The sequence below is a fragment of the Drosophila sulfurigaster genome, chromosome 3, assembly GCF_023558435.1.
Source record: "Drosophila sulfurigaster albostrigata strain 15112-1811.04 chromosome 3, ASM2355843v2, whole genome shotgun sequence".
NCBI lineage: Eukaryota > Metazoa > Arthropoda > Insecta > Diptera > Drosophilidae > Drosophila > Drosophila sulfurigaster.
In genome coordinates this window covers 11800767-11815760 of record NC_084883.1, presented here as the reverse complement: position 1 = coordinate 11815760, position 14994 = coordinate 11800767, and the positions used below count along the sequence as shown (strand labels likewise).

At 38.9% G+C, this 14994-nt stretch overlaps 3 protein-coding genes across 5 annotated transcripts; 2 read left to right on the top strand and 1 right to left on the bottom strand.

The window, feature by feature from the left end:
• The first annotated feature begins 655 nt into the window (after positions 1 to 655).
• On the top strand, positions 656 to 5155 carry LOC133841399 (glutathione S-transferase S1). 2 transcript variants are annotated; one of them, XM_062273828.1, is made up of 5 exons: positions 656 to 812; positions 3228 to 3514; positions 3573 to 3740; positions 3811 to 3953; positions 4012 to 5155. In XM_062273828.1, exons 2-5 carry the CDS (start codon positions 3253 to 3255, stop codon positions 4177 to 4179), a joined length of 741 nt encoding a protein of 246 aa, XP_062129812.1. In that variant the 5' UTR covers positions 656 to 812; positions 3228 to 3252; the 3' UTR covers positions 4180 to 5155. The 2 variants fall into 2 exon arrangements, with proteins under 2 accessions (XP_062129812.1, XP_062129813.1); XM_062273829.1 differs by lacking the exon at positions 656 to 812 and adding an exon at positions 1158 to 1304.
• Positions 5156 to 5414: 259 nt separating this feature from the next.
• LOC133844279 (enoyl-CoA hydratase domain-containing protein 3, mitochondrial) lies at positions 5415 to 6633 on the bottom strand. Its single transcript, XM_062278195.1, has 4 exons — positions 6493 to 6633; positions 6375 to 6431; positions 5934 to 6310; positions 5415 to 5875 (listed from the first exon to the last, which is right to left on the bottom strand). Exons 1-4 carry the CDS (start codon positions 6523 to 6525, stop codon positions 5494 to 5496), a joined length of 849 nt encoding a protein of 282 aa, XP_062134179.1. The 5' UTR covers positions 6526 to 6633; the 3' UTR covers positions 5415 to 5493.
• Positions 6634 to 6818: 185 nt separating this feature from the next.
• Positions 6819 to 10083, top strand: LOC133845884 (sphingosine-1-phosphate lyase). 2 transcript variants are annotated; one of them, XM_062280517.1, is made up of 6 exons: positions 6819 to 6968; positions 7296 to 7473; positions 8204 to 8865; positions 8924 to 9372; positions 9438 to 9584; positions 9643 to 10083. In XM_062280517.1, the coding sequence occupies exons 2-6, from the start codon at positions 7320 to 7322 to the stop codon at positions 9863 to 9865; spliced, it is 1635 nt and encodes a 544-aa protein (XP_062136501.1). In that variant the 5' UTR covers positions 6819 to 6968; positions 7296 to 7319; the 3' UTR covers positions 9866 to 10083. The 2 variants fall into 2 exon arrangements, with proteins under 2 accessions (XP_062136501.1, XP_062136502.1); XM_062280518.1 differs by lacking the exon at positions 6819 to 6968 and having other exon boundaries at positions 7227 to 7473.
• Positions 10084 to 14994: the final 4911 nt, after the last annotated feature.

Below are 14994 nucleotides of genomic sequence, written 5' to 3'. Positions count from 1 at the left end.
ATCTAAGAATAACATGTAATGAGGTATCAAAATTAATTCCATATTGGGGGACTCATATAAGAACATTGTAAAAACATTAAACTCTATACGTGAGATAAGTAATTGAATTCATCAAGTAAGAAATTCCTTTGTAAGGCATTGAGTACAGCACATGTCAAATCGCCCACACAGACTACCGCAATGCTAGCAAACTGCTCTCTCTGCAGTCAAAGTCAGATCTCTACACATCTGCTCTCACTAGTACACACACACACACATGCGCAGCCAAAGCAGAGTAAAAGAAATAACCGGCCTTTAGACCGGCTTAATTGCTACCTCTTTTTTGCTCTCGCTGTTTAAGGAGGAAAGGTGTGGTGGAGCATATAGTAAACTGTGAAACTATGCACAGTTTATTGAATAAGTTTTTATACTTAATTAATTTATACAAATATATCATACTCGTGCCATTTAGTTCGACTTTAAAACACAATCAACACACATACGCATGTAAATACAATCGTGCTGTGCTGTGAGATTTGAAAGAGTGGAGCCTAAAATTTCCTTGTATACACACACTCTCTCTTTTCTCTTTTAGTATGCCGGCCGCTGAGAGCGTTTCATGTGGGAGTGACGCCGCCCATTTTGACTACTCAAACGTATAAAAGCCGGCACTCAACCTCTCCAACAACAGTCAGCTTTCATTGCTGTTGCTGTTGACGCTGTGATCGGTTCGCTGTGTGCTGTGTACCCAACAAAACGCAAAGCCATCTCCAAACATAATTGACAATTAAGAAGCGCAGCTGGAGCTGAATTTTTTGGAAAAGTACTTTGAGGTAAGACTGCCCTACAGAGTGGAGTGAAGAAATGCAATTGCAAAAAATAAGAAGTGAATGCATATTAGTTGCAAAGTGATGTAATTAAGTCAATTGCTTTTGCCAATTTGAAAACGAAAAAAAAAGAAAAGAAATTAAATAAAAGCCGAGTGCATATTGTTGTCGGTAATACCTTCGTCTTCGTCATCGACTTGGTGATCGTGCCTAAAATTAGAACTGTCTGTAAATCGATTTGATTTGTGGGTCAATCGATTCGAAATCGAAAAGTTTTGAACTCGTTTCGGGCATTTGTAGTTCTCGCCTACGACTCGAATCATTCGCACGCAAATATGTGAAGGACAACGACGTGCGTGGACCCAATCCAAACCCATCCGAAACCAATCGACCAATAACGTCGAACGAAACCATCTTCGAATTGCATTAGAAATAGTAAACTCGAAATCACAATTTTCATTTCATTCGGGAGTGCGCGTACGAATTTCAAAGCGTGAGGTACTGAACTGTCGTGATCGGAACTACTTCAAATTATTTTTAAAGTGCAATGCGTTTTTCAATTAAATTTCTTATATAACTCAGACAAGAACTGAAACTATACCAAAATTTGTAGACAATATTTAAGTTTATGATGAAAATGAGCATACTTTCACATCAGATTATTGAAATCAGAATTGAGACACTGCGGCTTTGTAAATGACTTTGATAAGAATGTGCTATGAGGCTTGGTTAGTTCAGCTGTAATCAGTGCGAGTCAGCTTCCAGTTTCCAGCCCTCTCGGTTGTATTGTTTGGACATCTGGCACTGGATTCTATATAGCAAACAGCACGTGTTTTTTCTGACGTACTTTTCAGGTTCCTGACCTAATAATGAAAAATATATTTGGAATCCAAAAAAAAATTAATAATTTTTAATATGATAACTGGAAATAGAAATATTCAAGATTTGCATACAAATAAGAAAACCAAATATGCAAATTGATTTCTTCCAATTTACCCATTAACCATTTCCTTTGACCTTTTTGAATTAGTCGAAAACTTTTTGTAGACGTTTCGAAAAACGATTTCACACATTTAATTGAGCAAGAGAAGTCAATAAGACAGCATCGAGAGTCGAAGCATTAAAATAGCACAGCACGGCTAACAAATTGCAATCGGATTTTAATTAAATCATGACACTAAAATACCCGTGGCCCTTGCACCTCCTCAGCATGGATCTTGCCAAATTAAATTCAATTGAAGCAACAAATCGTGCAAGTGGGATAGAGATGCAAAAGAGAAGAGAAAGAGAGACAGAGGGAGACAGTCAGAGTGAGAAAGCCAAATCGATTAGTGCAATTTGAGACTCGAAATAGCAAAAGCAAAGGCAAAGGCAACCAACCGATCGAGGAGGGGACAAGGGATCTTTGCAATGAGCTAACTGACTGAGTGACTGAATGGGCGAGCTGCCAAATGCATCAGGCACCAAAAGCGACGAAGACAGCAAAGCAACACTTCCAACTCGTTTCGACTTTCCACAAGACGCCGCGACAAACAAAAAGGGCTGAACAGCACTTCCTGCCTAACAGCTTGCAGTTTATATTTTATACTATATACTATAGTAAGCGAAAGACAATGAAAATAGGGGTACGCCCCCGAGAACGGATCGGAACGGAACGAGACAGCGTCAGCGACATCGCCCCAACTACAACTGATCCGACAGTCGCCTCATTTAATTTGATCTCTGTAGAAGTGACGTGGGTGTGTCTCGGCACTCGGCTCGCGTTGTGGCTTCCTCATCCACCTCCAGTTTGCAGTCTGTAGTCTGTAGTCTATACCCTGAGTCTGCAGTCCGCAAATTCCAAGTCGAACTTCTGGCATAATCAATGCATTTCCGCTTGGCAGCCATAATAAACAGCATCGTACCGTTGATTTATTGCAATTGTCTTTAGGAATGCTGAAGGCAACGAAAGAGCCGAATATGGAAATATCAAGTATACGCAAATGAAATGGATTATGAGACTTAATTATCACGGTATTGCTCTTCGAACACGTATTGAATTGGAAATACCATTGTGAAATAAACAGATATGAATATTAGAAACTTCTTGAACTATTTCAGAAATATGTTTATTTGCCATTAGAACACACTTATCTTATCAGGTTTGCTTGAAACTAATTAATAGCTTACCCACCAAGGTGTCATGGTTTCAAATAAACACGTTCTTCAACCTTCCAAACGTCATATCTGTTATCTGGCCCAATCTAATGCCTAATCAGATTAGCGAACAAACAACTACTGGGAGCTTGTTATTTTTCTGTCAGCTTATGGGTTTGTGTAAATAAGAGACCTAAGCAAATAAACTCAAGAAAGAAATTCGAAATTCGAGAGGAGAAACATACGATTGATATAATTCTTTTTTCGTTATCTTTATTTACACAGAGAATTGCATTGAGTAAACGCAGAAATGGCTGACGAAGCACAAGCACCACCAGCTGAGGGCGCCGCACCAGAGGAGGGCGCACCACCAGCAGAGGGCGAGGCTGCACCACCAGCCGAGGGTGAGGCACCACCCGCAGAGCCCACCGAGCCGATCAAACACAGCTACACGCTCTTCTACTTCAACGTTAAGGCCCTGGCAGAGCCTTTGCGCTACCTGTTCGCCTATGGTGCCATCGAGTACGAGGACGTGCGTGTCACTCGCGATGAGTGGCCCGCTCTGAAGCCAAGTAAGTAAAGCAGATCTCTAGTGTATAGAATATCTCGAGTAACCACTCTTATTATTAGCCATGCCCATGGGACAGATGCCGGTGCTGGAGGTGGACGGCAAGCGTGTGCATCAGAGCATCTCGATGGCTCGCTTCCTGGCCAAGACAGTGGGTCTGTGCGGTGCCACGCCGTGGGAGGATTTGCAAATCGATATTGTCGTTGACACCATCAATGACTTCCGTCTAAGTAGCGAACAATGTGTGATTCAGTTTCATGTTCAGTGTCCTTGATTAACTCTCGAATTTTTAATGTATAGAAATTGCAGTCGTCTCGTATGAGCCCGAGGATGAGATCAAGGAGAAGAAGCTGGTCACACTTAATGCTGAGGTCATTCCGTTCTATCTAGAGAAACTGGAGCAAACCGTCAAGGATAACGACGGTCACCTCGCATTGGGCAAGGTTCGTGTCAATCCTTAATTTAAAGGCAAACTTTACTTTGAAATCATCTTCCCAACAGCTCACCTGGGCCGATGTTTACTTCGCTGGCATCACCGACTACATGAACTACATGGTCAAGCGCGATCTGCTGGAGCCATACCCAGCTCTGCGCGGCGTCGTCGATGCCATCAACGCCCTTGAACCGATCAAGGCTTGGATCGAGAAGCGTCCCGTAACCGAAGTCTAGAGCTAACCAGCCAGACAGAGGCAGCGAAAGGAGAATCATTGCACAATAACAGCAGCATCAACAACAACACCACACCAACTCCAATACCATACCAACACACATTTTTATTACTACTATTATTATTATTATTTACACATTTTGTTCCACTCTTTGATGGGAATCTAATTCATGTAGACCTACGAAAGGGATTTAACCGCACGGGGTTGCGTTCAGAAATTCAATTCGAATTTCAGCGCAGTCCTCTGGCACATGGCACTATATAATTCTTTTTGGCATAATTCTCTTTGCATTGCCTAGAATATACGTAACTATTCATCAGCGGAACTAATTTCTAGCTTTTACACCAATTTTCAAATTTATAAAGTTCGCGACAATGAAAAACGAAAAAAAAAATATAAATATATAATATTAACCAATTATTGCACAGTTATAATATTGCTCTACTTTTAGAAAAAGACTCCTAGTACATATGTATACTCTAAAATCTTACTATATATCTGTATGTATATATACTACTATATATGTCCACATCCTATAAGTTTAATATTCAACTATCTTTAGTCCAATGCGAAGAGTTCTAAATATTTAAACAACACTACACAATACAGAAAGTAACGCAAATATTCAGTTTTTTTTTTATTTTTTAAGTTTCTTACTTCTTTTTTAATTTTTTTTTTATCACACATTCGTCTAGCCTCAAGAATTTTCTACTTCCGACCATTAAAACATTGAAAAACACACATAGGGATTCGGTAAAAAAGACTCACAAATATTTGAGGTTATAGACTTAACCAAAAATTGGATTTATATACAACACACTCAAAAAGAAAACTGCCAGCATAAAATTATGATTTTGATATTTTTTATTTAAATGTATATTTTACATTCAAATATTTGCAACATATTTCAACTCACCCATTTTAAATAAACGACACACAAAATAAGAAATGAGCATACTTTTCGAAAGCACGTAAAATGGTTTTATTTAATTTTTAAGCAAGATTTAGAATTACACGTATATACCATATTTATACTCTTACTTGGTGATCTTACCAATTGGAGAAAAAGTATTTTCTTTAAATACTTTTGCTGCTCTTGAAATTAAAGGAGAAGGAAAGTATGTGGAAACATTTTTTAACTTACCCAACAAATTTTGAAGTCTGCAATTGGAAAGCAATGAAATACGGATGATCATGATGGTTGAAATGAATGAGAATTAACTTTTCCATCAAATCTGCAAAGTGTAACAAGTGTTTATTTTTTGATAACAATATAAATGCAAGGCTGGTCAAGTCTAAAAAGTATCGTATTCATTTACGCCTTATGCTTCCACACAGGATGACGCTTTTCAATGAAGCTTGTTAAACCTTCTTTGCAGTCGTCCAATTCCAGGTTTTCCATCATTTTTTTCTGACCACATTTGTAGGCATCCTTGAGTGGCAGGTTTAGTTGTTCATAGTAAAATTGCTTGCCCAAGCTAATTACTGCACGACTCTTGCTTTTAATGGCCCTTGCAATTTCATCAATGGTATCATCCAAATCCTTTTCGGCCACCACTTTCGTGACCAATCCAGCTACGTAAGCCTCTTGGCTAGTAATTGGCAGACCAGTCATCAGCATATATGCCGATTTGGGACGCGACATGACGCGACCAATTGCCACACCGGGAGTATTGCAGAAGACTCCAACGCTAGCGCTGCATGGAAGATTTAAATACAATATATGACAAATACAGTATGCTATCAATAGCTTACCCGGGCGTGGAGAAGGTGCTCTTGTCTGAAGCCACGATTATATCACAGGACGCAACCAGCTGACAACCTGCCGCTGCAGCCATGCCATTTACTTTGGCTATCACGGGAACTGGCAACTTCTGTATGTCCAATATGATGTCAGTGATCTTTTGAAAGACTTCCTTTCGGTAGGCAGAATCATTGGCCTGCAGCTCCTTCAAGTTATGACCAGCTGACCAAATCTTGCCTTCAGCCGATAGTACTATGCAGCGAAGTTCGGTGTCTTCGGGATCCTTAACAAGATCTTTATGAAGGGCATTCATCATGGCCATCGAAAGAGAGTTACGTGTGCTCTGATGGCACAGTGTAATTTCGCGCACACCACCATTATTTGAGACCTATGTTTTTAAAAGCGGTTAATATTTATATAATAAATGAAAATCCTTTGATTTTATATTTTACCTTTACAAATTCCTGGGATTCGGTACTAGCGTAACGAACATTTAAAGTACGGGTACACTATTAAAGAGGCAATTATAATTATTTGCTTATGTCAATCATTTGAATATTTAATATTTACTAATTTAAGGGTATTTGGCAAAAAACGCATCATTTTATGCACAACAAGTTAATTAATTCTTCCACAATCAACAGGCTCTTCCAACTCAAATGTCTTATCGATATCTATCATTATCGATTGCTACGCATTGTATTTTACCATTTTACAAAATACGAAATATGAGAAGATAGTGATAAATTTAGCCTAATAAATCTGATGTCAATAAATATCTTCTTTTATTGAAAACGAGTTAAAATACAATTTTTTGGCACAAATACTTCAAAGCGTAAACAAATAATATGGACTGCGTACTAAGCTCGTATGTTGCGTTGCCATTCGCACGGAAGCTATCGATACTGCTGCTTTGTTATCGGTGCCAGCTCAACAGCTGTGCAGAGCGCTCATTTGTTTAGTAAATTTCTCTCGCTAAAAGACAAACAGGTGCCATCAATCTATGAAATTTGCAAAGCAAACAACTTTAGCTTAAAGCACAAAATGTTAGTAAAATAATAAACTGAGTACAAGTGAATGAATGGTGAATGAAAATAGCTTGATAAATATAAGCCGTTGGATTTACATTAAGAACAAAGACCTTTGATCTAACAAACTTACAGTTACACACATTCACATGTGTGTGAGTTTCTATGCATGTGTATATATAATTAATAAATAAATGAACGCTTATGGAACACGTCCGATACGCTTATCAACCGACCAGACCATTTGTTAACAATTATCAAGCAACTAGCTCACACGATTTTCAGTTATTGACTGGAAGTGCGCGAGTACGGTTCATTTAGAACTCATATAGTTTTAATTTTTAGCTATATACTCAAATCGGTGACACAATGCGGCCATTTTCTGGAGGGGATTGCGTGAAGCCCATTGGCGGTTGCATCAATCGGGCCTTTGGCGACAAGGAGCCTTGGCAAGTGGCAGCAATTACAGCAACAACTGTTTTGGGCGGCGTTTGGATTTGGACGATTCTAACTAAAGACGAAAGTAAGTGGCATTCATCTAGCATGCCATCAATCTACTTTAAATTCTTTTGACATACATTCTAATCCCACAAATAATCTTATCTGCCCCTCACTTTAAATGTCTTGTATAGAAAGCCAAACACAAGTTCATATGGTATGTATGTACTATAGTGCTATATAGTTGCTATATACATATTTTTGTACTTGAGTATATAATAAATAGCCCACACGTTCAGGTACTTTGAACTCTGTCAAAAGGCTTTAGCACGCATTCGACGTTCCATCAACTTTGAAGTTTAATTTAACTAAGAGATTATTGATAGATTAAGCATATCTTAGTGATTTACTTGGTAACGGGATGTGGATTGGTTTCAGCAAAAAAGCTATAGAGACATAATTATAGTACATAAATAGTTTCATAATAATCACGACTAGACAGATATATAAACCTTTTATCGCTGTAAGCAATGTGATAAATTAATACTGATATGAAATGTTATTTTATGACTAACTCTCGCTTTTAAATTTTTTATCAATGAACTGTAAAGTATAGAGTTCCGTTTGTCATGTTTCTGTATGCTAGCACATAAATATGTATTTCCTTTCAGCGACTTTCAAATTATATATAGATTAGTAAAATGGAGATAAGACAGATTGTCCAATTTTGATATGGACTTATGACGGCTGATAAAGAGCGATCTTATGATTTTTCTTTGTTCAATTTGTTAAAACCTTTTTTCTTTCTTTTCAAGGTCTGTATGTGCGAGGCAAACGTCAGTTCTTCAGACTGGCCAAGAAGCTGCCACCTGTTCGACGACGCATCGAACAGGAGTTGAAGAAAACGAAGGACGAATTTGAGGCGGATATCAAGAAAAGTAACCAACACCTGACATACTCACTCCGTCTGCCAGAAAAGGGTCTGAGCAAGGAACAGATTCTGGGCCTGGTTGACGAGCATCTCAAGACTGGTCACTACAGTTGGCGCGATGGACGCGTGTCGGGTGCAGTCTACGGCTACAATCCAGAGTTGGTTGAGCTGGTCACAGAGGTGTATGGAAAGGCGTCGTACACAAATCCTCTGCACGCTGATCTATTCCCAGGCGTGTGCAAAATGGAGGCTGAAGTGGTTCGCATGGCTTGCACTCTGTTCCATGGCAACAGCGACTCCTGCGGTACAATGACCACCGGAGGCACCGAATCCATTTGCATGGCAATGAAGGCTTACCGAGACTATGCTCGCGAGCACAAGGGCATCACAAAGCCCAACATCGTTGTGCCTCGCACGGTGCATGCAGCATTCGACAAAGGCGGTCAGTACTTTAACATTCACGTGCGCTACGTTGACGTCGACCCAGAAACCTACGAGGTGGACATCAAGAAGTTCAAGCGTGCTATCAACAGTAACACCATTCTGGTAAGTTAGAAGTGAACTTGCAATGAACTTCTTTATTAATAATAATAATAATTTTCAGCTGGTTGGCTCTGCACCCAACTTCCCATATGGTACAATTGATGACATCGAGGCTATTGCTGCTTTGGGAGTTAAATACGATATTCCTGTGCATGTGGACGCTTGTCTGGGCAGTTTCGTTGTTGCTCTTGTGCGACATGCTGGCTATCAACTGCGACCCTTCGATTTCGCTGTAAAGGGCGTTACCAGCATCTCAGCTGATACGCATAAGTATGGATTTGCACCCAAAGGCTCGTCGGTCATTATGTACTCAGAGAAGAAGTTTAAGGATCATCAGTTTACGGTCACAACCGACTGGCCTGGTGGCGTCTATGGATCCCCAACTGTAAATGGATCACGTGCTGGCGGCATCATTGCTGCTTGCTGGGCCACAATGATGAGTTTCGGCTATGAGGGATACCTGGAGGCTACCAAACGCATTGTGGACACAGCGCGATACATCGAAAGGGGGTAAAGGATAAGCTAAAGTCAACTTTTTGAAACATTTTGAATTTACATTTTATATATTTTTGTAGAGCTCGCCAAATTGATGGTGTATTTATCTTTGGCAAGCCAGCGACTTCCGTTATCGCTCTGGGATCCAATGTATTTGATATTTTCCGCCTATCAGATGCACTGTGCAAATTGGGCTGGAATCTGAATCCATTGCAATTCCCTTCTGGGTATGTTTACACTCTCATATTGCGAAACCTAATTAATTATGAATACATTTTGTTGTAGCATTCACATTTGCATTACGGACATGCACACCAAAGCCGGAGTGGCGGACAAATTCTTGGCTGATCTTCGTAGCTGCACGGCAGAGATCATGAAAGATCCCGGACAGCCCGTGGCTGGCAAATTTGCTTTGTATGGCATGGCTCAGAGCATACCCGATCGCTCGGTTATTGGCGATGTGACCCGCCTGTTTCTGCATTCCATGTACTATACACCTGAGAAGTGAACAACAATGTGCAACGAATTGTAATAATCCATCCCACGAAACCCCAACTTTGTATTGTTATTGTTTCCATATGTATATCATCTGTAGAATATTGATAATGGCGTAATCGAGGGTACAAAGTCTTTGTTATCGACATTTTTGGAGACCATTTTATGTGTATTTATTTGATTACTATATGTCAACTGTGAATTGTATATCTATTAAAAGATTCCAAGTAATTGATTGTAGTTATGTAATATTTGATGGCATCTTATTTATAAGTTGGAAATGAGTTGCGTCTTTAATTTTATTATACTCGGCTGCAGATTTTACACGCTCATATCCTCTCTTTGTAAGTTATGGACATATATTTTTAGTTTCACTAACTATCGGAAGCGGAAACATTTATTTATGCGGCTGCTCATTTATTTCATAGAGCACGTGTCAGGTGTCAAAATATCTCTAGGTGCTGGCAGCAACAAGTTTTCGGCAGACTCATTGGAGACGCGACACAAGACGAAGAACAACAAAAAGCAATACATTATTTTTTCACACAGCTGTGCAACAAATGAAACCTGTCGCACATTAACATGCGTCAGTCAAATTTGTTCACTCCCACACAAGTGTTTATACCTTTGAGTCTCCTATTCACGTTACAAAATATTCCCAAACGAGCCGAAAACAAAAATGATATCCAAACACCCAAAACAAAAACCGGTGTTGCCAAAAACAAACTTTTATTTATGAATGCGAGAGACGAATTGAGTTTGAGTAAAAAAAGAGTTGTACTGTAATGGAAAATGATGGCATTTTCTCAATTTTCCAATTAGAAAATTAAAAAAATAAAGTAATATTATATGAAATTAATATAATTATATTTAAGTCCCCAAGGGTCACAGTCTTTATTTCATAACTGGTTGCAGGCCGACAACGCCCGCGCCTCCGCTTCAGTTAGCAGTCAACGTCGCTGTTGGCGCTGACGCCGACGCCAACAGCGACGACGACAACGCCGACGCACAGGTTGAGCGGCTGATTCGTTCATTCGCTCATTGCGGGGCTTCGTCTCTGGCTGCCTCTCCATTCGGTATGTGTCCGTTGCGAGCGTCAGTCGCACTCGTCGCGTCGTGTGTTAAATAGCTCCGTATGTCAAAAGTTGAGTCCACAAACCAGATTTGAAACCAATGAATATAATAACATAAAATATGGCATATAATTTCATGGAAATTCATTAAGGGCGCCATATCAATTTGAATATTCAGCAAAAGATCAAAAGTAATCCAACTTGTTGTGCTTTTTGAACAGGTTAGCAGTTTAACTTGTTAACGCTGAGTGGCGCCCTTTGGCACCTAGCAAGTATTGTGTATAGTACATATAGATATTATGTCTGTAGCCCAGTTGAAAACATCGAAAGTGGTTCTTAAGTGAGAGTGTGTGTGTGTGTGCGAAAGTGAAGTGCAATAATAATAAATTCTGCTGATTAAGTGTTATTCTCAAAAGTCGATTACTTGGACACTACTGCACAGAAGGAATACTTCAATTAACTTAGGTATGTAGTGACACCTATCCGAAACACTTGACGATAGACTAGCCAAAGTTTAGAGATAACTTATAATAATGTACAATCATCTAATGATCATAATCAATGCAATGTTTGCATGAGTTGCCAATGGAATTAACAATCCCTAAAGAAATATTGTGTCTCTGTTATACGATAATTATTGACCACAGCAACAGTTGAAGTTACAAAGACAAACAACTAGTGTAAATAATAATATTGCGCCATCGATTCCTAAGGTACCAATATAAATATAATCAACTTGCATTTGTTGATAACATGTCAGCGATTATTCCACCTTCGGTAAAAACATGCGATCCAATTATAACTTTTATTTTCTTTCTGCATATCTCTGAACATACCAGACGTATATCATGTTTCATTATCTGCAATATCAGTTTTAAGCCTCTCAGCCGTGTATTCGAAATTTCAACCCGATATCGATAAACAATGAATATTCGAAGAATTAAATACCCTCACGCTTTATAATTGCTTTGAATTTTTCAAATTTTCTGGGTCACACTGAATAAAAAAAAAAATGAATCGCATTCTCTTTGATTTTCCGTGTTATCTACTGCGCAAATTAGATAAGATACGCCCAATACTCTGGTAGGTTGTTTATTTCTCATTTTCCTCCAGTTTTTATGAGATATGCGATAATGTCAGATACAGGTCTTTGTTTGCGTCGAATGACGTTCGCATATGGGGTAAAGTTACTCTCGGACATTACCGATGAATGTAGTATATGATTTTGATGCCATCATTAAGTTCTACGAGTTGTATTAGTACACATGTTTTTTCGGCATTATTTTTCATTTTCCATGACAACCATGTGGCGGGCATAACAAGTCAAGCAGAACTTGTTTTCCATATGACAACAACAATAACAATAACTCCCCAAAGGACGTTGGCTAGTTGGGAGTTGGTTCGCATTTCGCTGTTGGGTGGCAATCTCATACTCCGGACTTTGTGGTTACCAGGGTGCGGTTTTTACGCCTGGCGTCATGTTCATTTATAGCCAACTACTACATGCTACTAACTGCGTCTGTGAGTTTGTTCCTAGAACTTTCGCTGTTCCTTCGTGTTTAATCGATAACTTGGAAATGGTTTCAGCAATTTTCGACTTCATTTGATTTACTGTTTGGGTGTTTTCCCATTACATTACTTATGGCAGATCAGGGCAAGAGATAATTAGTTTCTAATAAATTTACGATACTGAATATTACAGTTATAAATTATTTACATATGCATGAAGTAATTAAGATACAATAGAAAGTTAAACACGTTTCGAAACATTCGACTTTTTGTTTGAAATAAAAGTATTTGCTAAATCTAATGTATCCCCCTGGAGTGTTTCTCAAGCTTTGCATTGTTTTGACTACGAATATTGCAAAAGCAAAAAAAAGCAAAGCATATTCAAAGCATTTGGCAACGTTGAAGTTGCTTGTACGAATCCATGCATATTTGCAACGCTCCAAAAAATCCAATAACCAGCAATCACAAAAGGCATTAGCAAAATGTTTTGCATGTCCATATGTATAGCTCAAGCCTATATACACAATCGGATACAATATACGTTATGAGTGTATTCACTGGCAATGCATATTCAAGAGCAATTAACATCAAATTTCGAGAGAGACTCTCCGCGGCGATCTATTGACAAGTCTCGTTATTATTTGAAGGAGTTAGATGGTGCGATCCAGCGATCCAGTGATCAGAAATCCAAGTATCGTAATAACTTATAACACGCGACTTGAACACGCCTTAGAAACTTATTTCGCTTCGAAATTCAGTGTAACCTTCGCAAGCGTGACGCGACGTTTGCGACTTCTAGCAAAAACTGTGACATAGACAGAGACAGAGACATAGACAGAGACAGAATTGTGAGCAACAGCAACAGCAAATGAGCAAATAAACTCGCAAGCAAGCTCAAGTGATTGCCAAATGACATCAGCTTTTGTTGGCGAGAACAAAAGCACGCTTCAAAACGTTGTAGATACACGACGTCGAAAAGTATCTTATAGTTTGCAAATCGACACACTGCACACTCCCATGGGTGATGGGTGATGGGTGATGGGTAATTCACCCAAAGTTTTCGACGTCAGAGAAAGTCGAGTTTAAGTTCAAACTTTGATAATTTACATCAATTATAAGTGAATACACGAACTGCAGCTGGCTGAGATACGTACTTTGTCGGTCTTATGATCACTTTGTTGTTATTGTTTGTAATGCGAGATGCGAGCTGTGATATTTAGAACCGCATCCGCAATTATTCAGTTAATTGATCAATGACTAAACGTGTGGTTCGGATGAATTGCCTCAAGTTACCTGCAATTAAAACGTATCATGACAAATTGATGTTGGGCTGATTGCTTCTAATATGGGCAACAAATAAAACACTTTAATTGGCTTCAGTTAATCCAATAAAGACTATATACAATAATATAAATTGTTTTGCTAGGGCACTCTTGATTATGTTATAAGTGATTTCAAGTCATTTCCCCTTCTATATTTTTATCTTTGCATTTTAAAAACGTAGAAAAAACAAATGACTGTGTGATGCAATGGCTTATCGACTTACGGAATGGAAACTGATAAATGAAAGAGACCCAAAAACACAAACGTGGGTCACATTTGTCAAAAGATAGCTTATCGCAGTTCCAATGCGACATTGAGTGCCACATGTGGCATGTGAGCATTTTAAACGTCGAGAACTCGAGAACTCGACTCGCTCTCGAGCTGGTAAAGTGACACCAAAGGCAACAAACTCACGTGACCTTCAGACATGTGTGTCCACAATGTGCATTTGATTCTCAATCTCACTTTGGTCATCGTTCTCGTTCTCTCTTTTGGTTATCTGTGCCAAGTCGAAAGTGATGCGATGCCACAAAGTCCGCTTGAAGGTGAAACCCAGTCACTTGCTTGGACAATGGCAACAACGTTAGCTGCAAAGTGTGGTTGCACTTGCTATACGAGATGACAGACAGCTGCCACTCTTGACAATTATTTTCTGTGTTCCACGTTCTTGTTAGCTGCTTCCACAGAATGCTGAGATCAGCTTTTGGTCAGTGATCTCCGCATTGGCAGAACCCAAAACCCAAAACCAGTTCCCTCAGCTCCTCTCTGATCAGTGACTTTTGGATAGCTGCCAAATAAGCAGTTATTAATCGAATTACTCGAATAAGCTATAAATTAGAGCGCAATTTTGGACAATCTTATCGGCAACATTTGACATAAGCGACATTAACTTTTTACCTCATGGCGCGTGCTCAAATATGAGCTTGAGCTCTCATTTGGAATGTTGCAGGTGGGAGTTTGAAATCAATATATACATAATATATATAGTTTCATTCACTGACTCGAATCAAATTTGTAGAAACAAAGAGGCTGAAACACAACTTTGTTTATGGAATTTTATCATGCAACAAAGTTGGGTTTTTCAAAATTTCTGATCTAAATATCATAAATTGCCCATTAAAGTTAGTGTGAAGAGTTAAATTTTTACTTTTTGTATGTGAATATTTAAAGAAAATGAAATTATATAAGTTTCTGCATAGGTTTGGAGAGATTTTCACGTTCCATATAACAACAATAA

Excerpts from the sequence above, each read along its gene's own strand:
- LOC133841399 (XM_062273828.1), top strand. The coding sequence starts at position 3,253 with ATGGCTGACGAAGCACAAGCACCACCAGCTGAGGGCGCCGCACCAGAG. Across the intron at positions 3,515-3,572 it reads GTGGCCCGCTCTGAAGCCAA|CCATGCCCATGGGACAGATG; the intron begins GTAAGTAAAGCA and ends TCTTATTATTAG. Across the intron at positions 3,741-3,810 it reads CATCAATGACTTCCGTCTAA|AAATTGCAGTCGTCTCGTAT; the intron begins GTAGCGAACAAT and ends TTTAATGTATAG.
- LOC133844279 (XM_062278195.1), bottom strand. The coding sequence starts at position 6,525 with ATGATGCGTTTTTTGCCAAATACCCTTAAATTA. Across the intron at positions 6,311-6,374 it reads AATCCCAGGAATTTGTAAAG|GTCTCAAATAATGGTGGTGT; the intron begins GTAAAATATAAA and ends TTAAAAACATAG. Across the intron at positions 5,876-5,933 it reads AGCACCTTCTCCACGCCCGG|CGCTAGCGTTGGAGTCTTCT; the intron begins GTAAGCTATTGA and ends TCTTCCATGCAG.
- LOC133845884 (XM_062280517.1), top strand. The coding sequence starts at position 7,320 with ATGCGGCCATTTTCTGGAGGGGATTGCGTGAAGCCCATTGGCGGTTGC. Across the intron at positions 7,474-8,203 it reads GATTCTAACTAAAGACGAAA|GTCTGTATGTGCGAGGCAAA; the intron begins GTAAGTGGCATT and ends TTTCTTTTCAAG. Across the intron at positions 9,373-9,437 it reads GCGCGATACATCGAAAGGGG|AGCTCGCCAAATTGATGGTG; the intron begins GTAAAGGATAAG and ends ATATTTTTGTAG.